Below are 22,493 nucleotides of genomic sequence, written 5' to 3'. Positions count from 1 at the left end.
TGCTGGGCATCCTCAGGGGAGCTTGCATGGCTTGGGGCCAGTGCAAGCTCCCTCATGCACAGGAACTGCACATGCTCTTAAGGTCCCGTGTTAGAAAATGAGGCTGTGGAGGTGCTGGGACTGTTTGGAGCCATCCAGTTTTTGTGTCTGGTGAGACATGAGTGACTGAAGGGAAGCCCTTGATTTGGGACAGGTGCCCTCTGGCTGCTGTCATCAGGTAACCTGGCTTTTAAGAAGAGAACAGTATGATTTTTTGGCAGTTCTGCTTAGGAAAGCAAACTTGGAGGGTTGGCAGTTCACTTAAGGAACTTCTGGGGAAAAAATGGACTTCAGAGAAGAAAGAAGCACTGAAGAACACTGCGGTGATCTCAGTACTGGGAAACAGCTGTCTTGAGCTGAGGATGCCACCGATACAGCCACCAAGATAGTCACAGTGGCTCATGTCTTACTGCAGCTTCTATTTTCTCTGCTCCTTAGGGAAGGCTGATTGGGGTCACTGAAGCCTGTTCCTGGCCTCAGGGGCCTGACAGCTTGCCTTGGAGAACCGTGCAGCTGATTCCCTCTGGAGAACCGTGCAGCTGATTCCTTCTGGTGCAGAGGGACGGGGGTGTACCTGGGGGGCTGGCTGGCCCAGGCAGATGGGACAGCAGTGGCTGGGGAGTCCTTTCTGTGCCGATTCTCTGCCATCGGGGGTGCAGTGATGCAGCTGCTGATGTACAGGCCACCCTAGCAGAGACTGCTGGGTGGGCTGTGGGTTTTGTGCAACCACTGCTGGGTTCTGGGGATAATTGCAGATCCTTGAAAGTATCCACAGGGAGCTCATATCAGACTCTTTTCTGGAGCTTCCCACAGCTTGGTACTGTGGGTGTGTCAAGGCCCTGAATGTGGATTTAGGGCTGCGTATTTAGGAGGAGTCTCTTTGAGGAAGTCCTGAAGCTGTCAGACCACTGCAGCACCAGGCCTGACTCCCAGCCCTCCCAATGGCCATGCTTGGCCATGAGGGGTATTTGACTTGTCCAGAGTCCTAATGAATGCTAAGGCAGGAGCAGCTCTGTGCTGGTTCTGGGATGAATCCCTCCTCCCTTCTTAGGTTCCAGCCACTCATCCTCAACAGGCAGAGCCATGCTCTGTGAGGCTGGCGGTCAGCCAGGTTGGTCTGACCCATGGCTTGTACAACATGGGTTTCTCCCTCATTCTCTGAGGCTTTGCTTTGTTCCTGCATCTCCAAGACAAAGGGCGGGAGCAGAGCTAAGGCAGTACACGCCGACAGCCCTGGCTGTTTGTGCTGTTTCTCTGCTTGCTGCAGGCCGGGCTGCTTGTACAAAGGGTTATAAATCAGCAGCGCTGCAGAGTCTGAGCAAAGGCTTCCAAACAAGAGATTTCACTGTTTAGGCATCAGGGGACCCTCTGCATTGCCAGAGCAAGGTAGAAATCATCAGTGTGGCATCCCAGAGACAGCACCAGTGCTCTGTAGAAGGGGTGTTCGGTCAAAGGAGTCCAAAGTCTCCCCCTTGTGACATTGAAAGGATCTGGACTCAGGTGCCTGACAAGCCACCTGGAGAACCTTTTGTTGGCTGCTTTTGGAGGAAAGGGTGGGCTGGCCAGTGCTCCCAGTGCCACAAAAGATCTGTCCATCCTCCCCTGTGAATTTGTTCACTCTTTGCGTACACACGGACATGGGCAGGAGATGTGAGAGATTTATGGTGCTCCCTTGATTTTGTTCTCATAAAAAGCAGTCTGAGTGGTGGAGGAATAAATCTAGAGCCGCTTGGCTGGGAAACCAAGATGCAGGAGGGCTGTGCTGATTGAAGTAATCAACCCTCTATTCCCTGCATTAAAGGAATATGTGACAATCACTTGACACAGGCGGTGGGGCTGGCGAGTGCTGCCTGCTAGCACCTAGGTGCTCAGGGGGGTCAGGGCCCAAGGTCCTTGGGGACCACTGGGGTACCCCTGCACAAGTTTTGTTTTCTGATCTGATTTTAAAATCTGTGCTCCATAAAGCTGAACCCAGCCAAGCATGCATGGCTTGTTCGGGTGCTGCAGTGAGGCGGGCAGAAGGGTCCAAGGGGAGCAGACAGTGCAAGCCTGTGCTGGTCCTGTGTTTCACAAGTCCCCCAGGCGAGTTTTCAGCATCTCTAAGCAGCAGCAGCATACTTGTACTGTCACTGGAATCTCTGGGTCAGATGGTATGGGCAGGCTGACACCAGGCTTCTGTTGACATTCTGAAATTACTCCTGTGTGCCCATAAGATGGAAATTCCTTGTTAGTGGGAGGTAGGAGCATAGGAGCATTTTTTCTTCAGAGAACTGTAGGTTTTAGGTATGATATGAGTTGGGTCAGGAGGCTGGTTGCCGCAGCTGAGGAGAGAAAGAGAGGGGGAAAAGGGAGGTTTCTGAGTCTGTGTGTTGTGTGTGTCAGAAAGGGTTGGGGTATGTCCTGGGTCTCTGGTTTGTCAGTGGGAGAAGCAGTAAACTGGAGTGCAGTATTTTTGTTCTCCTTGTCTTTTCCTCCCTGTTGGCTTAATCTGGTAACATGAGGAGACACTGTACCTGAACGTGTGTGTGTATATCTGCCTCTAGCAAATACACAGCTATTCATTTACCCCATTGAGTAATGTAACTGTTGGATGCTGAGGTTTATTTTTATTTCCTGGATGTGCAAATGCTTTCTCCTTTTATTTCTTTTCTGTGTTGATAGCCAAGAATCAATCCAGGCAAAGAGGTAAAACTAAGGAAGAGAGACAAAGCATTTCTTCAGCGTAAACGTTCTTAAAGAAAGGACGTTGAGACCAGTGCCCTGATCGAGAGTGTAAGTCTGGTCATGAACCAGGGAACTAGAGCTGCTTCTCTGTTGTGTGGATTGGCAAAGGCACACAGTGTTGGAAGGTATCCGAGAGGAGAAACAGCTTCACAGAGACCAAGGGAAGCTTTCTCTGTGCAGGAGCGTCAGACATGATCTGGACTGGGATTTCATCTAACCCTCTTGAGAATGCATTTGGCACTTTGAGGACAGCAGGACATGTGTTGCCTCACGGATGGCCTTTTATGTTTGAGATTGTTGTGTTCATTGCTGGACAGCCCCAGTGGTGACTCTGGTTACACTTCAGACCTTGCACTGCCATTGCTGTTCAATGTTCTTTTTCCCTTCCTAGCTTTCCTTTGAGGCCCACCTGCTAAAACTTTCTGGAAAGTTACCCTTTCCACATAAATTGGTTGTTCGTGGCCCCAAGCCAAGGATAACATTTCTGGGGAGCACAGCTGCTGGATTAGTGAGTCCAGAATGGGGCAACATCATTTCCTCAGCAGGGCAGTAACTTGTGGCTGCTGATGCCAGGAGAGCACGTGCAGAGCCCTGGGGGTATGTCGGGAATGGGTGCCAGATCAGCTCTCGACGCTGACATTCAGAGCAGTGGCAGAAGTGCAGGCAGAATCTTGATGTCTTGTTGTTTGCCTGTTGTTATATTTCCTTTGGTAGCACACTAGGTCAGTTGGTGCAAAACCCAAGTGCAAATCCTGCCGTGACTGTGGTCAGTTGTCAGTGCATCTCGTGCCTGCCTGCGTGCAGCTGCTACATGTGAAGCAGCTGCTACATGGGAGCAGCACTTCAGGCACTGGAGTGTGCAGAGAAACTCCATAGCAATGCCATAGGCTGTCTCCAGCTGGTTCATACTGCCATTGTTTGCTGAGGTGTGAAGCTGAATGGGAGACTCAAGCCCTCCCATGAAGCATCTTACAGAGCAGAGTCCTCGGACGACAAGGCCTGGCTCATGTCACTGTTAGAAGTCAGAGCAGCCCACAGTGGAGCTGGGATTCCTGCAGCTAACCTCTCCCTTGGCTTTTGCCCACAGGAGCTGCCAGAGCATGACCAGTCTGTTCAGCAGTACCATGTCTCCTGTTAAGGATGGAACATCCTCACTTCCAAGGAGGCAGACTTCCTTCACCAAACCCCCACTCCGTGCGCTCTACGACTTATTGATAGGACCCATGGAAGGAGTAAGCCTTTGGCACAGACACTTACTGAAATCATCGGGGTGTGGGACAGCAAGGATAGACAGTTTGGGGTGGTATCTGAAGCGTGGTGGTTTTCACAGAACAGTCTGAGTTGGAAGGGATCTAGTCCTGCATACAAGATCCTTGTCTCCATCCTTCAGCAAGCACTCCAAAGTCAGCTTGCCTTTGGGAAAGTCAGGCAGTCTAGACAGAAATAAAAGGACACTATTTCAACTGGTTTTCTCCAAACCAATGCCAGTTTGAGGATTGGATCTTATCCAAGTGTGCTGAAAGTTTCATTTTCAAATGAGTGGTTTGCCTGGCCAAGCTGTGGCTGTTGCTTAAAGGTGTAGAATTGCAAAAAGGCAGCAGATTTCTAAGCAGGATAGTCCTTTTAGGCTTTTTTTTTTTTTTTTTTTGGTGGGCTGCAAGTGTTTAAGCTGGAGCAAAGTTTAGTGCTTTGAAGTTACTCTTTCCTGGGGTGATAATGAATTAGTTTTATGATACACTAGCTAAGTAAGAGTGAAATTCTACAGTTACATGGGACCAGGAGCAGTTGTCACTTTTTGTGCCCAGCTGCATGTTTCTTTTTGACTAATCTCTCTGCTTCACTTCTCCAGCCATAAGGTGCTTTCTATTTAGGTCTGTTGGTCACTCTGGGTTGATGATGATGTCAAGTGTCTGGAAGTACAGGCCATGGACACAATCTGTCTGTAGATTGTTCTTTAGAGAAAATGGCTATTTTGAAATCCAGTATCAAAAAGAATATTCTCTGACAAAGGATAAGGTGATGATAATACTGACAAGATGTAGGAGGTTGGGGTTAGCCAAGGCTGGAGTGGAAGGAGCTGTGGTGCTGTGGTGAGGCTGGGCCCACATGGGCTGAGGCCAGGATGGTGACCCTGAGCCTACGGGTCAGTGTGCTCGGGCTTGCTCGTCTCAGTGGGACTGGTGGGGCACAGATGAGCAGCAGTCCAGCTGCACAGGTGTGCTCACCTGTCACACAGAGCATGGCTCTGATGTGGATGTTTCCAAACCTGACGTGGGTTCAGACTAGGGCCTGATGCTGGGGAAGTGCAGGGCGGGGGCACTGGTGGAGTGAAAGGGCCAGACTGATTCTGTCTCCTTTTTCTGCAGGGTTTGATGCATTCCAGTGGGCCTGTTGGCCGCCACCGTCAGCTGATCCTGGTTCTGGAGGGAGAACTGTACCTCATTCCTTTTGCTCTCCTGAAGGGCAGTTCATCCAACGAGTACCTCTATGAGCGCTTCAGCCTCATCGCAGTGCCGTCCATCCAGTCGCTGAATCCCAGCTCCAAGGTCTGACATTACTTATGAAACCTCTCTCACAGAGCCTCTCCTGTGGTTCCAGCACATGCTCAGAAAGCAGCAGCTCTGTCCTGGTGTGCCAGACACAAGAACAGAAACCACAAACAGGCTGCCCTGCCAAGGTGCTCCTGGAGCTGAGGAGCGCAGTGAGCACCACAGCTCTGAAGTAGGTTCTGATGTAGTTCCTGCAGCACAAAATCACAGCCCTAGGCATGCCAGGAAGGACAAGGGGATTGGATCATTTGGATATCCTCCTCTAAAAGATTGCACGTGCTGGGCGTGGAATGACATGGCAGACTGCAGAGGTGTAGGTGTCTGTGCTGAGCTTCCCTGCCAAGCTGACTGTCCTGCCACATTACTGGTATGGTCACCTCCATTTTAGTGTTCTGAGTGGGGAAGGCCATTGATGTCTCAGGACACTGAAGCTGTGAGGCAAAGCAAATACCACAGGGGAATCCTGCAGAAGTATCTTCATGCAGGGGTTTGGCAACAGCATTTCTAAGGCCCTGGTCTCTGGGAGAATGCCCCAAGTCACATCTGCTTTTGCTGGGCAGTGTTTTGCTGCATGTCTTGGCTTGCCCTGGATTAAATGCAGTCAGTAGAACAGCAAAAGAGTCTGAACCTTTTTAGCATTACTGCTGTTCTGTTCAGAAGTCGCTGCTGGCAATGGTGAAGCTGATCCTGGAAATAGAGGTGTGAGGAACCACTTAGTGATTATAGGTAGTGTTCCCATAAAGTGGGAAGCTGGGATTTGCTTTATGCTTTTAGCTCTGCTGCAGCCCTCAGAGGGACCTGGGCTGTCTCTTGCTTTCTGTTGTTATCTATCTGTTCACCCAAGATGTGGGGATACAAGTCCTGACCAGACTCAAAGGAGGTGTTCCTTGAAATAAACAGAAGAAACTAAAGAAACACAAAGTCTTCCTGTAATTAGGAGAACCAGACTGTCTGTTTAGATCCAAAGGGACAGGATATTTTATTATCAGCATCATAAAAACCAGATCTTTGAACCCTATTTTCTTTTTCTCTTTCTCTGTGTAGTCCCATGTGAGGAAGAATACTCCTGCTTACTCCAGTTCTACCTCAATGGCAGCTGTCATAGGAAATCCCAAGCTCCCTTCAGCAGTTATGGACAGGTGGCTGTGGGGACCTATGCCCTCTGCAGAAGAGGAAGCATATATGGTATCTGAGTTACTTGGCTGCCAGCCCTTAGTGGGCAGTGCATCAACAAAAGAGAGGGTCATGAGTGCCCTCACTCAGGCAGAATGTGTCCATTTTGCAACCCATGTCTCCTGGAAGCTGGCTGCTTTGGTCCTGACACCCAACAGTGACAGCAATCCAGCCAGCAGCAAGAGTTCTTTTGGGAACCCCTACACAATCCCAGAATCTCTTCGGATGCAGGATGATGCCAGTGATGTGGAAAGCATCTCAGACTGCCCTCCTCTTCAGGAGTTCCTGCTTACAGCAGCTGATGTCCTGGATCTGCGGCTTCCTGTCAAGCTAGTGGTTCTTGGCTCTTACCAAGAGTCCAGCAGCAAAGTCACTTCTGATGGAGTCATTGGCTTGACAAGAGCATTCCTGGCAGCTGGGGCTCAGTGTGTGCTTGTGTCACTCTGGCCCATTCCTGTGGCTGCTTCCAAAATGTTTGTGCATGCCTTCTATTCCTCTCTCTTAAACGGGATGAAAGCCAGTGCAGCCCTCGGAGAAGCGATGAAAACCGTGCAGAGCAGCAAGCAGTTCTCCCATCCGGCCAACTGGGCAGGTAGGAAGAGTCTTCTTTTGGACAAACCAGATGTGGGGTTTCTAGAGAGCTGCCAAACGGATTGAGCTAAGAAATGAGCAGTGCTGGCAGGTAGTTGGGAGCAGTGTGTGCCCTGTGCTCTCCTAGAATTCAGCCCCTGTGTCTCAGACCCCGATTCAGTTGAGTGTTGCTGTCATGGCACACATTGGCATCTCACTATGCACAGTAGGTGGGTATGAATTTGATATAGTTGGAAGCAGTTGTGAGGTGAAGTGTGCTTCATGACTGGAAAGAAATAAAGTGCAATACAATGACTCATTCTCTATGTTTGAAATCTCCAGGGTCACGTTTCCTTTGTCCCTGGAATGAAGTTGGCTGGAGCACACATATAGGACTTTTTCATGGAGAATGTAGTGACACACTAACTGGAGGCAGGAACAGTACTGCTGGAAGCTTCAGTAGCAACCAGGAGCTGTGATTTCTGTGACATAAACCTCATAGGGCTTATTCCTTTGGTCTTTTTAGGAGAAAGGTTCCCCTTGCTTCCACTGGGAATGTCTCAGCAGTGTCAGCTCCTTATGCAGTGCTGGTGCTTGCTCCTTCTCAATTAGATCTGTGCATTGAGATTTGAAATGACAAAGTCTTGGAGTTCAGCAGTGCTGTTACAGGGGTATCTACAGATAACATAATTTTTTTTCCTAGCACAAGGCCTAGTTTTTGAAAGCTGCATGCATTCCCCAAATGGATTTTTGCACAGGCAGTAGAACCATGTTCTTTAGCTGTGGTAAACATGGCTCTGGCATGAACTGCACCTGGCTGGAGGAGTGGGAAGCTTGCTAGAGCTTGTTAAAGTGAGTCAAACTGACAGTGATTTCAGGCACATTGAGTCCAGTATTAGGATGTGGTTCAGGCAGCACCAGATGGGAGCTGAGTTCAGGTTACTGTGCACAGTTCAGTTGGGATTTTATTTTCCTTCCAAGATTTTTCTGTCTCAAAAGAAAGGAGCAGTAAAATACCCCAAAAGTGATCACTTCCGGGGCAAAACAGAATGAGTGTGGACATGGTGCTTGGCATCACTACCAAGCAGAGTCTTTCAGCTGCTCAGGCTGTCTCAGTCCTGTCCCTTCCATGCTACTGTGTGAGTTCATCACTCACAGTCCCTGCCTTCCACCGCTGACCCTTGATGCTAAGTCTCGGAAGGAGCACCAGAGCCAGGAGCAGCTGCATCCTCGCTGCATGAGTGAGAGGGGGCAGGTAGAGCTCCTCATGCTGACATCTGGGGAGTCTGGCATTGGATGGTGCATAAGCCAGGACAGGTTTCTGATCGGGACAGGGAAAGCTCTCTGTGTTCTGAGTTCTGTTCTGTGAGTGCTGTTGGCAGCTGTTGATTTCCATGGCTGTAGAGGAATCCTAGAGCATGCCTGGACAAGTTTAGCTGCAATCCAGTGGTTTTCTGCTTGCTTGAACAGGAAGACACTATTGATTTAATAGCAGAGGACAATAAGAAGCATCTAGAAGCTTTCTGGAAGTTCAGTCTGTGGTACCAAGCAGGGAGTGGACAGCTGCTCTGGGAAAAGAATGTCCCTGTGCAGGGTGCAGTGAACCGTCATTCAGTAGTCTGCAGGCAGAGGACACCTGTGTCTGGTTTGAACATTTTCCATAAAAATGGAAGATTGACTGTCTCTTATTCTGAATCCTGTAGGCTTCATGCTTATTGGGAGTGATATGAAGCTGAACAGCCCTTCTTCGCTGGTAGGACAGGCCCTGATTGAGATCCTGCAGCACCCTGAAAGGGCCCGGGATGCTCTGCGTGTCCTGCTTCATCTGGTAAGGGAAAGGAAGTGCTGCCACAGCTCACAGGCACCGGCAGGGGCACCACAGCCCATCTGATCCTGAGACACCTTTGCCTGGGGACACGTCTGCAAACCATGAGTGGAAGAGCAGCACCCTGATGTGCAGCCACTCCCATTTGAATATACAGATAGATACATATATCTGTACACACACATACACCTTCACCCCCTCTCTCCTGCCGTGATGTAGCCTTTTGTGAAACTCTGGGTCAGTGTGGAAAGACTGGAACACCTAGGGAAGTATCCAGAGCAAAAAGAGGCAAAGGAAGCAAAATCTTGATTGTATTGACAAAATCCTCCCTAGACCTGTCTGCCTTGCATTAGCTGTTGAATTGGGTCTCTGCTTTAAAAAAGAGGTAATCATTGGAGTTAATTGTTTGTACAAGGAAATAGCTATGAACGTGGCAGTCATGGAAACACAGAGCACAGTCACTGCTGTCTCTGCACATTTGGAAGATAAGAGGCCCTTCTGTCCCCATCTGTGCCACCAGCCTGTCCTGGGGAACAGTGGGACTGGAGCCAACTGCCAGGTGGCTGGAATGATCGCTCATGACTTTTAATACTTTTCTTTCCAATGTGTCATCTGTGGTCCCACAGGAGTGTGAAGTATCCATAGAGTGATGGAAACCTGTGAATATTGCTGGTCCTCCCAGTTGCTGGGGTTTGTGGACACTCATCTCAGTCTTTCCTATTTACCATGTAGGTGCAGACTCCTCTGGTAATAAGCAGGCTGGGACCCCAACATGAGTCATCTTTTGGGGAGCAGTGCAGCTACCAGGCTTACAGGAAACTATCCCAAACAAACTGGTACTTAGTTTCCTGTGGCATTACTGTTCCCAGCATCCCAGAGAATGTTGACACTCATCACTGTGATGTTACATCTGTGAATGCTAAGTTACTGGAGCCTCTGTTTTCAAGGCACTGAAGTCCTCCTGTGTGAGACAGGCCAGGATCAACCTTGGATATGCTGTCTCTCAGCCTTTTCTCTGTGTAAGAAGAGGAGGTCAGTAACAATTAGCTAATGGTGTATTTTCCCCACAGGTGGAGAAATCACTGCAGCGAATCCAGAATGGGCAGCACAACTCCATGTACACCTCCCAACAAAGTGTGGAGAATAAAGTTGGTGGCATTCCAGGCTGGCAGGCACTCCTCACTGCAGTGGGATTTCGGCTGGACCCACCAGCCAGCGGCCTCCCAGCAGCAGTGTTCTTCCCAACCTCAGACCCCGGGGACCGGCTGCAGCAGTGCAGCACCACCATCCAGTCCCTCCTAGGTGAGAGGAGGCAGCTGTGGGCCCTGACCAGGCAGACATTAGCCTTTCCTGCCTTTCTGTGATGAAATCAATGTATTGAACTGGGAAGAAGTTCTGAAAGTAAATGTTTACTGAAAATTTTGTCACAGATGAGAATCATTTACTACTGGGTCGAGTAAGCACGATGTGACTTCCTTTTTGTTGTATTTCTTGCAGTCAAGAAATATATACAGACATTTCTGCTGATGTTTTTCAGGTTTGCCTAACCCTGCACTTCAGGCACTTTGTAAACTTATCACTGCTTCAGAAACAGGAGAACAGCTTATCAACAGGGTGAGTTGGGAGGTTTTCCTTCAGTACCAGATTCCAAATGGTTCTTCCCAGGTCAGTAAATTCAGAAATGCACTGAATGGTTGATATCCTGGTTTATCAACCCAGAGCTTGCTAGGAGACTTGAGGGTTTAAATTCTGAATTTGCCTGTTTGTGTGAATGAAAGTAAGTGTCCAGAAGGAAGAAATGCAGGTGGGTTACTGGACTGAGTGGCCTTGGAACTCCCCATTCAGTGACAAGTTAAAGCATGATCCCTTCTGTGAGGGGGAATTGAGTGACAGACCCCTTATTGCTGTTTGGCCATCCTGTCTAGGGGCCACGTTGGCTGGTCTTTGTGCACTGTATTTACCAAAGCCCCAAGGTATGGCTGACTTCGGTCTGTCAGAAAACTCACTGGGCCTGTGCTGCTCCAGTTTGTGCTCACAGCTCTGTGGAAGGGATTCCTGGACTTTACGAGAAGGGCAGTGATACCTGTGGCAATGGGACTTCTCCCTGCTCCCCCCAACCTCCTTCACACTCCTCCCTCTCCCCAGTCTCTGGAGCATGCCTAGCCCAACCTGACCTTTCTCTGTGCCACCAGCCCGGCTGCTTTCCATTCCATGGTTCTTACTGTCCTGAGTGCTCTTGTAACAAAGTGTCTCTTCATCGTTTGCCTGCGTTAGTACATGGACACACTCACACAGCGAATGGGCCTATAGCTCACTGTCTTTCCCCTTTCCCCATGCAGAAGCATTCCAAGGCAGTACTGTGGTGGGGAGCTGGGATTGGCTCTGTGTGGTGTCCGGTCTGACCTTCAGTCACGTGGAGTCTCCACAAAATACAAGACAAGCCTCAGCTTTGCTGTTTCCCACTGAGCAGCTCTGAAGCCCAGTAGAATGAGTCTGCTCCAAGGAGGGAGTTCCTGTTAGGATCCTGTTAGGATCTGCAGCAGCGCATGAGATATTTCCAGTGGCCTGTCCTTGGTGGTGTTTTGCCTCTTGCCTGTGTTCTCATCGGTGCCCAGGATGTCTGTGATTAACCACAGTGTTAGCTCCCTCATGGCCACCCAAAGGACCTGGGTCTGAGGGGTGTGAGGAGGAGAGGACAGCATCCTCGTGGCTCAGAATGTCTTACAGTGCTCATGAGGTGACTTCCTGACTGTCACCCTGCCTCAGATGATGAAATCACCCAAGGACAAACATTCAGCTGGCTGTACATGACTAACAAAAGACACACACATCCTTTCCTTGCTGCCCCACACAGTAAATACTGGCAGGCATATTGCACTGGGTTTGCAAATGTTGTTCCATAGCCCAAACCCCCAGCAGAATTCCCTTTTGCGCAAGAGTCTATCCTGTTACACGCCAGGGTTTTGAGCTCAGCTCTCCCACCCTTTGTGGTTATTGCTTTTTTCCCTCCTGCCTCTCCACAGTTCGTGAAGTGAGCAGCCTGGGGCTCTGCCTGTCCCAGAGGAGAGCAGGCTTTGTTCCAGACGGAAGCAGGACGTGGGACAGTTCAGTCAGCGGGTGCTGCTCGCTGGTTTTCCCTGGTGGGTGACCGGCATCACAGGGGAGCAGGTGCTCTTGGTGTTGGTGAAGCAGCAAGGTGGGAGCCTGAGCTGCTGCACTGGACAGAGAACACTTGTTTTGAGTGCAAAAGAGAAGGCAGGAGCCACAGAAGAGAGAACTTTAGTAATACTGCATGTGCAAGGAAAAGTTAGGGATTGCTGACTGCACTGAACGCCAGTACTGTATCCCAGAGGAAAGGAGAGAAGGACTGGTTTATGTTCAGCCTCCTGCCAGAGTGTGGGTTGGCCTGAGTGTCTGCCTGCTAAGTGTCTGAGCTGTCATGAGCTGGGCACTCCCAGATTCCAGCTGCCTATTCCCACGCTGTTGAACTCACAGTTCAGGCCATTCCCTTTGCTCCCTTCTTTCTGTGGATAGAGAGTCTTGTAGACAAGGTGCTAGTTTGCACATGGACTTGTCCCTGCAGGGTTCCCCAGCACAGCCACTTTGTAGCACAGTGTAACCCATGTTCTTTCTTTTCTCCTCTTTTCCTTTCTTGTTACCTGCTGCCCGAAGGCTGTTAAAAATGTGGTGGGAATGGTGAGTATGATGTGCACGGGGGTGACACTGCGGTGCAGGGTGAAATGCCAGGGTCACTGCAGACCCATTCCCTGTGCTGCAAAGTGTCTGCACCCGCTCCCAGGCCTGAGATTTGCTCCATAGAGCTACTGTGGAAAAAGGCCTGTGTAAGCTTTTGTGGGTTGTGAGAGATGGGTGGTCCTGAGGTTAGCTGATCCCTGATTAATGGCTTTCCATCCTTGCTGCCCTGACTGTGTTGGTGAATTACATGGGATCCTGGCATCTTAATTTGTGTCAGATCTTCATAAACACATTTTCTCTCAAGCTTGCTACTCCTGTCCCTTGGGCATGGTTGAGAAACTTCTTTCCTGGAGGCCATGGAGGTATTAGGAAAGTCTTCCATAGTTTCATATGACTTGTTCTGCCCAATTAATGAGTTTCTTGGGATTTGCATAAGGAGTATGGCTCAGTCATGGAATGGGCTTTAGTATATTCTATGAGCAGCCCCAGAGTATCTCTTTCCTTTTCTTTCACTTCACAGATGTTCCTGCTGTGCTTCCTTCTTGCTCAGTTTCCACTGGCCACCCCCCAGCCCTCACCCCTGGTCTGTCCCTGCCTTTGCTACTGTTCCAGTCTGTCTGATGTTCCTGTCCCTGAACTGTCCCTCTGCCCAGACCTTCCCATCTCACTGCTCTGTTCAGGAGCAGCAGCTGAACTGGGTGTCAGGGGACAGGGTGTTCAGGGAAAGGGTATTGCCTTAGCTGTGACTGTCAGAAAAACATGATGTGACTCGTAAGAAATGGCTAATGTCTCTATTGCTTTCTTCAGCTGCATCAAGTCCTGGTTCAACTTCAGGCAGGCGAGAAGGAGCAAGATTTCTCTTCTGCACCAATCCAGGTCTCCATCAGTGTCCAGCTCTGGAGGCTGCCTGGCTGTCATGAGTTTCTGGCAGCTCTAGGTAGGAAAACACTTCTTTCTGTTGTCCCTCTAAACCCATTGCTGGTGTCTCCTGTGGGGCTTGAAGCAGTGATGAGACTCACAGCTTCACATTTATCTGCCTCCTGCAGGCCAGCCTGCATTTGCCAAATTCCAAAGTCTGTGCTCTTCAGCTCCATTTCTGTAAAAAAACTTGGAATTAATGGTAAATGGTTGGGTATGTGGGACACTGTCCCCTGAGATGTATTTGGTATATCATTCCCCAACAACTCCACATAATTTGCAACTAAAGAGGGATTGACAGGGGTCATTTGTGTATGAGTGTGTGTGTTCCCTGTCCAGCACCATAAACCTTCCAAGACCTGGAGAAGATGTGCTGAACATTAATAAATACACACAACAAACTGCACAGGGGGGGTGAAGTCATTCTTCTGAGGGTGCTGCAGGGTCTCATACCTCTCTGTTCTGTCTATGTTTTAAATGAGATCACTCTTACTTTAGACAGAGGGTCTTTCTGTGAGTTGTGATTTTCTGCTTTATGTCCCACTACATAGGTTTTGACCTTTGTGAAGTTGGCCAAGAGGAGGTGATTCTGAAAACTGGGAAGCAAGCTACCAGGAGGACTATGCACTTTGCTCTACAATCCTTGCTGGCACTTTTTGGTAAAGCTGCTTACAGTAGTTCTTGCTCCTGTGTCCTCTGATGATTTGATCAGAATGGCTTCTGGTGAAATCTCACACTCACACCTTTGCAGAGGTCACACGTCACACACGTGTGACACAGGCCAAACGTCATCCAGTGAGTGGCTGGAGCAAACATTATTTTTCTGTGGGAAAGACTTGTATGAGCCCAAGCTGGGGACAGAGTCCAGCAACTGGAGGATGTATAACTCACTCTTGGTTTTGAGAAATAAAATGGTAATGAACTGACAAGTTCCATCTAGGATAATGGACAGAGGTTCTTCCCTGGGCGTTTCCTGGGCTGTGCACTTCTTTTTCCTTACCTAAGTAGTAGTTGGGTGTTCTGAGGTAGCATAGAGCATGAGGGCATGTTTTGTAGCATTTCCTCTAAATTCTGATAGAATGTTGCCTAGTTTTATTTGATTTTGTCGTGTGTCTAAGGGCATGTTTGTACATACTATTTTCTTTCCTTTTTCAGATTCTACAGAACTGCCCAAGCGCCTTAGCCTGGACAGTTCCTCATCACTGGAGTCATTGGCTTCTGCTCAGTCTGTTTCCAACCCTGTACCCCACTATCAAAACCCTCCATTCTCTCCCACCTGTCCAGACAGCATTGCCTCAGATGCCATTTCGGTGTACAGCCTGAGCTCCATTGCTTCTTCCATGAGCTTTGTGTCCAAGCCAGAGAGCATGCTGGATGGGGTGGGACACAGAGGTCGCCAGGATTATGAGAGGCCCAAGAACATCTATCCACACAGGTCTGCAGCTCAGAGCCAGCTATCACCACAAGCCACCACTGCAGCCAGCAAAGATGAGGAAGAGTATGAAGGTTTCTCTATAATCAGCAACGAGCCTTTGGGCAGTTACCAAGAAAACATAAACCCAGGATTTTCCCCTGATCACAAACAGCCCAAAACTGGTCAGACTGGAGGCATTAAAGAGTCTGTCAACTCCAAAGGGAGCATAAGTACTCCAAATTCTCCTGTTAAAATGACTCTCGTCCCCAGTCCAAATTCACCTTTCCAAAAAGTTGGGAAACTTGCAAGTTCTGATACCGGGGAATCTGACCAGTCTAGCACTGAAACCGACAGCACTGTCAAATCCCAAGAGGACAGTAATCCAAAGCTTGATCCACAAGAGTTGGCACAAAAAATTCTGGAGGAAACTCAGAGTCACCTCATTGCTGTTGAACGTCTTCAGAGAAGCAGCAGCCAGATAAGCAAGAGCAGCAATTCGGATGACGGGGCTCCCGCCCCGGCTGGCGTGTCCGCGTTCCGCTCCTCGGAGACCAGCGCGTTCAGCCGGCCCGTCAGCTCCAGCCAGAGGAATCAGTCTTCACCTCTTGCAATTAAACCAAAGCCTCCAACAAGGAGTTCATCCCTTCAGAAGGTGAGCTCTGGCTATAACAGCCCCACAACATCGGAGATGTCAAACAGAGAAGGCACAGGTCAGTACAGTGGGCAGCCATCTCCAGGTTGTGATTCCCAGGGGTCCCTAACTGAGCAGCCTCCCTTTAAACTCAAGTACCCCAGCTCTCCTTACAGTGCTCATATTTCTAAATCACCCAGAAATATATCTCCGAGCTCAGGGCATCAGTCTCCTGGTGGCAGCACTCCATCTCCTGCTCTTTCTTATTCCTCAGCTGGTTCTGCTCGCTCGAGTCCAGCTGATGCCCCAGACATAGACAAATTAAAATTGGCTGCCATCGATGAAAAAGTGCAAGCAATTCACAACTTAAAGATGTTCTGGCAAAGCACTCCCCACCACTCCACTGGCCCAGTAAAGATTCTCCGAGGAGCTCCTGGAACAATGACTTCTAAGAAAGATGTCCTCAGCTTGCTCAATTTATCTCCACGGCACAGCAAAGAAGAAAGCGCAGAGAAGCTGGAACTGAAGGACCTATCTATTGAGCAACACCTTGCTGCTTCGCCACAAAAGATCCCTCCAAATGGACACAGACACCCTGAAACCACAAATGCTGTGACATCAGCTCATTCCCCGCCGCCCGGCAGCACCGCGGGAGCCGTGCGGCCCCTGAGGCTGCCGGCAGGGAACGGGTATAAATTTTTGTCACCGGGAAGATTTTTTCCTTCCTCCAAATGTTGAAATGTCCCGAGTACCAGCTGATGACTTACAGTCTTGTTAAAGCATTTGCTTCTGCCCACTTGCCTTTACCAAAACAGAACCAATACCTAAGCAGCCGTGGTCATGCCCCCAGCTGGCAGTGCCCAGGGATGGGACAGGCTGTCATTGTGGGGGCACACGGCCTCACACACATGGGTTTTCATTTCCCTTATCAGGACCTCAGCCAGACTCACCTGATAACAGGTTCTTTGTAGTGTTCAGTATTTGCAGCAACGGGTCCAAAGCATCTGGTTGTCTGTTCATTAAATACTGGCTTTTAAGCCACCTCCTTGTATTTTTTAACCCAAGAGGAGGTTTTACAGCTGGCTTTTTATATTATAAATTATACATATCAGGGGTTGGAGAGGAAAGGGAGAGGAGGCAGAATGTTCCTGTGTGCCAGAAAGAACATATGCACAAGTTTCTGCCTGGAGAAGGATGAGCCATTTACTGCTTTCAAAGGCTGACAGAGGAGAAGATCACACCTCTAGATACTTTTGCCAGGTTGGTCAAAACTGCTGGCAGGAAAACTCCATAGCAGCAGGATCTGGCAGTTCTCTTGCATCATTTAGAGTCTGGTGAAAAAAGGACAAGAGGACAGAGGTGCCCCATTCTAAAATCTGCATCTCAGGTAACTTTTCTGGAGGGAAACCCCTCAGGTGAGACTTTGCTGATTGGTCTGTTCAGAGGGAATGTTTGGGCCTAACGAGCCAGGTGAGCCTGAGCATGAGGTAATGAGTGTGTGTCAGAGAGACAAGCTCTGGTTTTATTGAGTGCTCTGTCTCTCTGGTACACTGCGTTGCGAAGGTGAACTTTTCATCCTGGCAGGTATTTGGGCAGCACTGATGTCTTCTGTCTGCTCACTGAGCACAAAAAAGGATTACAGATGCTGCAGCTGAGAACATTATTTTACAGTTCCATGGCAGGCAGGAATGTGTCATCAGTATGTGTGATTTAGACATCACCTGACCAAAAAAATCCCTCACTGATCCTGCTAAATCATTGCCATGGCTCAGTGCAGGCAGGTCTGCAAACCTTTTCCCTGCTGCAGAAGCAGGTTTCCTTTGGAGCAGGTTTGGAAACAAGTTTCCTTTGGGGCAGGTGTACAGTACCAATGTGAGCAGCTGTCGGTGCAGTGGGAGCATAAACACGAGGCAGAAAGCGGAGGGGACGGATGCAGAACCTGAGTGCCCTCTGCCCTGTGGAGGAAAGGGGACCAAGAGCACCCTGAGGGTGATGTGTACAGTCAGCTTTCCTAGGCTAGGTGGGGTTTAGGAGCTAGGGATCAGGTTGGAGGTATTTCTTCTAAGTGGCTGTCAAATGCAGTGATGTGATGGGGATCCCAGTGATCGTTTCCATGCACTGAAGCCGTGGGCGTGCGGCAGCATCAACCCCACCACGTGTGCTCAGATCCACGCAAGGGATTCACAGGCCACGGGCTATGAAGTCGGAGCACTGGATCACCAAGGTTTTTGGTGTCTATTCTGCACTCCCAGAATTGGCTGAGTGACTGAAGGCCAATCACTTCACCTCTCCGTGCCTCGTCTTCCCTTTCTATCTAAATGGGGATAGTAATACTTACCTACCTACCTCACAGAGGTGTTGTGAGGCTGAATTCATTAGGCCCTGAGTTTTAGCTGGATCTTAAGTCAGCTTCCAGTCTTGCAGCTGACTACCTGACCAGTGAGTGCAGGCAGCTCTGTGGACGTACCAGGGGGTGCGTTGCTGATGCAGAGAATTGTTGCACTTAGCGTGGCTGGATGCTCTTGCTGAGAATGTGGATCTGATCATTTGTGATTTTCTTATGGATCTTGGAGGAAAAGCATGATAGCAGGGCAGAGATTCAGTTCTGATACCGAAACATGAAATTGCTTAGGCTCAGCTTGCTCACAGGGTGTAATCAGATGCTTGCTGTGAGAATGTTCTGGAATCTGCTAGTTTTGGAGGAACGTTTTCCTTTTTGTCGTTGAAAGAAATGAACACAAGCACTAAAGGTGAAGGATGTTGGGCTGGGTTGTTACAGCCAGCTAACAAGGGATGGGGGATCACCAAAGTTTCAGTGCAGAGACAGAAGGAGTAGTGAGTTACTCACCTATTCATATGCAATGTAGCAGAACAGTTGGGTTAATCTGTTCAATTTATATAATGCAAGTTATTTGTCTGTACATGACATCTTCCTGTGATGGTTTGGTGCTAAACATCACCTTCATGTCATTTGGCAGGAAAAATTAGAATAGTGGGCCAAAATAAGTCAGCAGAGTGTCTGCCCCTTGTGGAGACAGTGATGCTGCTGATTGTGCCACTTGCTGTGGTCACAGGACTGCTGAGAGACTTCATGTGACCTGCTCTGTTTCTAACCAGCATAACTGTTTTGAAACGACATCCCAGGAACACCCCGGATGGAAGTGGGCAGTTTTTTGTTTATAGCAACAGCAAATACTCCCTGTAGTGCTGCATAACATGCCAGAAATAAGCCTCTGTGTTGTAGTTTACTTCCATAACTAAAGGATCTTTTAACCTGTAGAAATTCTATGCTGCCATTTTGGTACAACCCATTTCCATGCTCCAGCAAGTTTCATGCTGGCTTAAAGCTTTCAGACAGAGCTAAATCGGGGCGGGGGGCGTGGGGGGAGTGGTTCTTCTGTTGTTGTTTTTAAGGAGGGGGGAGCATTAGAAACAGGGAAGGGTTCGGATGTAGAGAAAGTTCAGTATTTGGGAATTTGGTGTTGTATAAATATGGAAGGTGAGTGTCACTAGAACAAGTCTTTTGGGAAATTGGTCTCCACTGACTTGGCACAGGGCACTTCCATTGGCTTGCCATGAAATGCATGCTTACTCGTGGCTGGGAGACACTGCACACACCTTGTGCCTCACTCCTCCACCCCCTGAATGAGAAACAACCCCTTTGTGAGGAAAAAGTTTTATCAGGCTTGCCCAATATGTGGAGAAATTCAGGATATGAAAATCACGTATTCTCCGTTTGCTATTAGAATTCCTTCTGTGGAGTTAATGCATTTGTCGTTGTTGTATTTGTGCATGGTACAAGTGACAACACTGCATAATACAGTGAGCAATAACAATTAGGTATTAACCACTTTCACATTAAACCTGCCACGTGCAACCATTCCCCAAGGCCCCATAGAGTGTTTTGGTTTTGCCCCGTACTTTTTACTGTGTGAGATTTCAGATTTTTTATTGACTGTCTTTAGCTCCAACTAAATGGGAACAGTAAACAATCTCTCTGATCAAAATCTAGTTTAATTTGATTTTGTTGGTTAGCCTGTACCTCTGGCCTGGTATTGATTTTCTTTCTCTTTAATCCTACCTTACTGAAACAAGGAAAAAGCATCGAGGGGGTGTTATACCCACGCATATCGCTCCAGGCCATATTTCTTTTCATTAGGTCAAACTCGTTCCGTGAACATCTCTTCCAAGTTGCAGAACAGATCCAGGGGCACAGGGGTGTCTGTGAATCTGTTAGGAAACACTGGTAGTTTCAGCTGGATGGTGATAATGGGTTTGAGCAGTTCTGGGTTCATTGCATTGCCAGGCTGCCCAGAAGGGCTGCTCGTGTGTGTGGACGCTCGTCCCCTTGGCTGCAGAAGAGTTTCAGAAGAGTGCTGGAGATGGTGACCCAGAGAGGATGGTCAGCAGAGACTTCCCAGCAGCAGCCCTTCAGCACTTGCTCTCCCTGTGTGCAGTGTTAGCCATGTTTGGCCTCTATGGACTTTCTATGTAAATTAAAACTCTGTTTCCAGACAGCATTAAACTTTTTATATTATGAAATTTACCATGTAAAAAGATTTTCATATTTTTATTGAAATTGCTAAGGCATTTGGCCTTCCTTCTTTGTGATTTCAGTGTCTATTAAAGCATGAGTTCTCTCAGTGCCTCAATCTCTTGGTCTAGGAGGGTGTTGGGGAAGGGTGTTTGCTGGCTCATTGCTCTCTGCCAGCAGCCAGCTCTGTGCATCCCGTGGCAGAGTGTGGCAGACACAAGGCAGCTCTCAGCTCCCTCTGCAACTTTCCTCCCCTTTTTGTGCAGTGTAGTGTTTCTGTTAACAGTGCTCACTGGAAATTGCTTTTCCTTTTCCTAACAGGTGGTGGGAGCATCACTATTTGCTGGTCTCTTGTAGGTGGGAGCAAAAGGATGCAAAGCGCTGGGAGGAGCTCCAAGAGTCACTGGCTCTAGCCCTCCAGTGGGAGAACCCAGTGCTGAAAGGATGAGAGACTCTCCCTGTACCGATGCCAGCTGGAACCTGCTGAGTTAAATCTTCCTTCTGCCCCCATGTTACAGGTGCTCTTGTGCTTAGGGGAAGTGTTTGGGGACAGATGAAACTAAACATGCAAACCTGCATTGGGGCCACAGGAGGCTCAGCCTCTTGACAGCAGCCAGGAGCCACTGGTTGTGCTGCCGAGGGAGCCTGGGCTGGAGCTCTGCCAGGAGGAGCAGCTCCTGGGGAAGCGACCCCTCCACGAGCGGGGCCGCAGTGGAGCCGCAAGGGCTGGTCTGAAGTGGTTTGTCTGCGCAGGGCCCGGGGTCAGTGGCTGCTCGGTGACGCTGCCGTGTGTGGCAGGATGCAGAGAGCACACGCTGCAGCTGGCGGAGCACACACCAGACAAACCTTATCCATATGGGGAAGAAGCAGCAGCATGGGCTGCATGCTGCCAGTGTTTTGAAAAGCCAAATAAAGGCAAATCCTGAATGCTTGAGAACTTAGGCAAGTAGAGGCTCGCAGCCCCACCCCCAGGGGCCCCAGCACAGCCCTGGCCACTGCTGGCCCTCTCAGCCGGAGCCAGCCACCCCAAGTCTGGAATTGTGTGTCCATAGGCAGGGCTACTGAGGGTTTTCTGTACAGCCATTTATCTGTGGTGGGGCAACGTGGAATTTTCTTACCTGTGGATTTTTGCTCTCCATTAATGGGCTAGTTTGGCTCCTGGCAAAGGCAAGGTGGGGGATGATGCCTTTTCTAGGGAAAGAGGGGCCAGGAGTGGTGCAGGAAGGGTCATGAGTCACCTCTGGGGAAGAGGATGTGCCATGGGAACACAAGTGTGGTGCTGAGGCCAAGGCTTGGACAGGAAGCTGCAGCTCACCAGGAGGCAAAGGCCTGCCCTGGCCAGTGCTGGGCACCAGCAGGTACCACAGGAGAATTAAAATGCAGCAGCCACCCAGAAATAAAAAATGTGCAGCTGAGCTGCTTATGGGGCAAGAGTTGACCACAAATGTGCCTTTGAAGTTACACCTTTCTCTTGCCAGCCCTGGGGCAGCACTATTCACCAGAACTCCCAGGTGGGAATGCTGTGAGGTCCCACATCCAGGCCTGTTTCCATTTCCCTTCCGCAGCACCCAAAACCAGTTCCACCCTCCCCTTGACAGGCCTGGAAGTGTTGTGGGGTTGGTTTTTCTTTCCATTTTACCTGGTTTTACATTTGTGTGAGCATTTCAAACAGAGGAAAGCAGATGTGCTCTCTCTGCATAGCTGTGGAAAGTATCGGAGACAAAAAATGAAAGCCAACGCTCAGAAACCAGAAAGGAAATCAATATATTTAGAATACGTTAAGTAAATCCTGTAGTTCTACCTGAATTGTGATTTTTGAGAACCCCAAAGTGGAAGTATTGTTACCTGGCTGCCTTGTTCTTAGGACGACATTTTGCCACAGGATAAACTTCAGTCACTATGGAAACCAGGATAAAGCCAAATACAACACACAGAACACAGAGGGGTGCTCCCACCCCTTTGCTCCAGAGCCTGGAGCCCCGGTGGAACTTGTCCCTGCCACACACAGTCCTGCACTGCCCGGTGTCACTGCCCAGTACCCCTGAGCTACCACGGGAATTTTGCTCCTCGAGGAGCGTTCCAGGAACCAGCGTTCCAGCCTCCTCACAGCCTGGAGGGGCTCCACGGAATGTTCTGCTTTCGAGGCTGAATTCACCCTTCTTTCAACGCCTCTGAGCTCTCAGGCTTGCGGGCTCCTTTAATTTTTTTGTTTTTAATGACAGCTGATGGTCAAGCGTTACCTGTGGGACCAGCGGGGGCAGGTGGGAGAAACTGAGCCCCAGCACGGCCGAGCCTTGCTCCTCCTCGTGTGGGTGCCAGACCTTATTAATTCCTGGCATCCTCGCTACTGACTTGTGACTGCGATGGAGGATAAAGAGCTGGTCTCACAAGAGGGCGGCATTGGCCGCGGTAACAGCCTC

At 49.4% G+C, this 22,493-nt stretch overlaps 1 protein-coding gene across 7 annotated transcripts in view; it reads left to right on the top strand.

Annotated features, from left to right (window-relative positions):
• TTC28 (tetratricopeptide repeat domain 28) overlaps nucleotides 1-20,818 on the top strand; it is a 116,023-nt gene extending 95,205 nt beyond the window's left edge. For 2 of the 7 annotated variants that reach the window (XM_017814065.1, XM_017814067.1), the window contains exons 13-22: nucleotides 3,851-3,995; nucleotides 5,130-5,309; nucleotides 6,357-7,077; nucleotides 8,759-8,883; nucleotides 9,951-10,182; nucleotides 10,418-10,494; nucleotides 12,553-12,576; nucleotides 13,384-13,513; nucleotides 14,046-14,153; nucleotides 14,650-20,185. In XM_017814065.1, the coding sequence (XP_017669554.1) occupies nucleotides 3,851-3,995; nucleotides 5,130-5,309; nucleotides 6,357-7,077; nucleotides 8,759-8,883; nucleotides 9,951-10,182; nucleotides 10,418-10,494; nucleotides 12,553-12,576; nucleotides 13,384-13,513; nucleotides 14,046-14,153; nucleotides 14,650-16,277 (3,370 nt within the window). In that variant the 3' untranslated portion in view covers nucleotides 16,278-20,185. Of the gene's footprint in view, nucleotides 1-3,850; nucleotides 3,996-5,129; nucleotides 5,310-6,356; nucleotides 7,078-8,758; nucleotides 8,884-9,950; nucleotides 10,183-10,417; nucleotides 10,495-12,552; nucleotides 12,577-13,383; nucleotides 13,514-14,045; nucleotides 14,154-14,649; nucleotides 20,186-20,394 lie in introns of those variants that run through there. The other 5 variants (XM_017814068.1, XM_017814069.1, XM_017814070.1 and 2 more) reach the window with 5 other exon arrangements.
• Nucleotides 20,819-22,493: the final 1,675 nt, after the last annotated feature.

Source organism: Lepidothrix coronata, unplaced genomic scaffold (assembly GCF_001604755.1).
Source record: "Lepidothrix coronata isolate B3197 unplaced genomic scaffold, Lepidothrix_coronata-1.0 Scaffold44, whole genome shotgun sequence".
Lineage (NCBI taxonomy): Eukaryota > Metazoa > Chordata > Aves > Passeriformes > Pipridae > Lepidothrix > Lepidothrix coronata.
The sequence above is the reverse complement of the archived record's forward strand: the minus strand, read 5'-3'. Positions and strand labels throughout refer to the sequence as shown.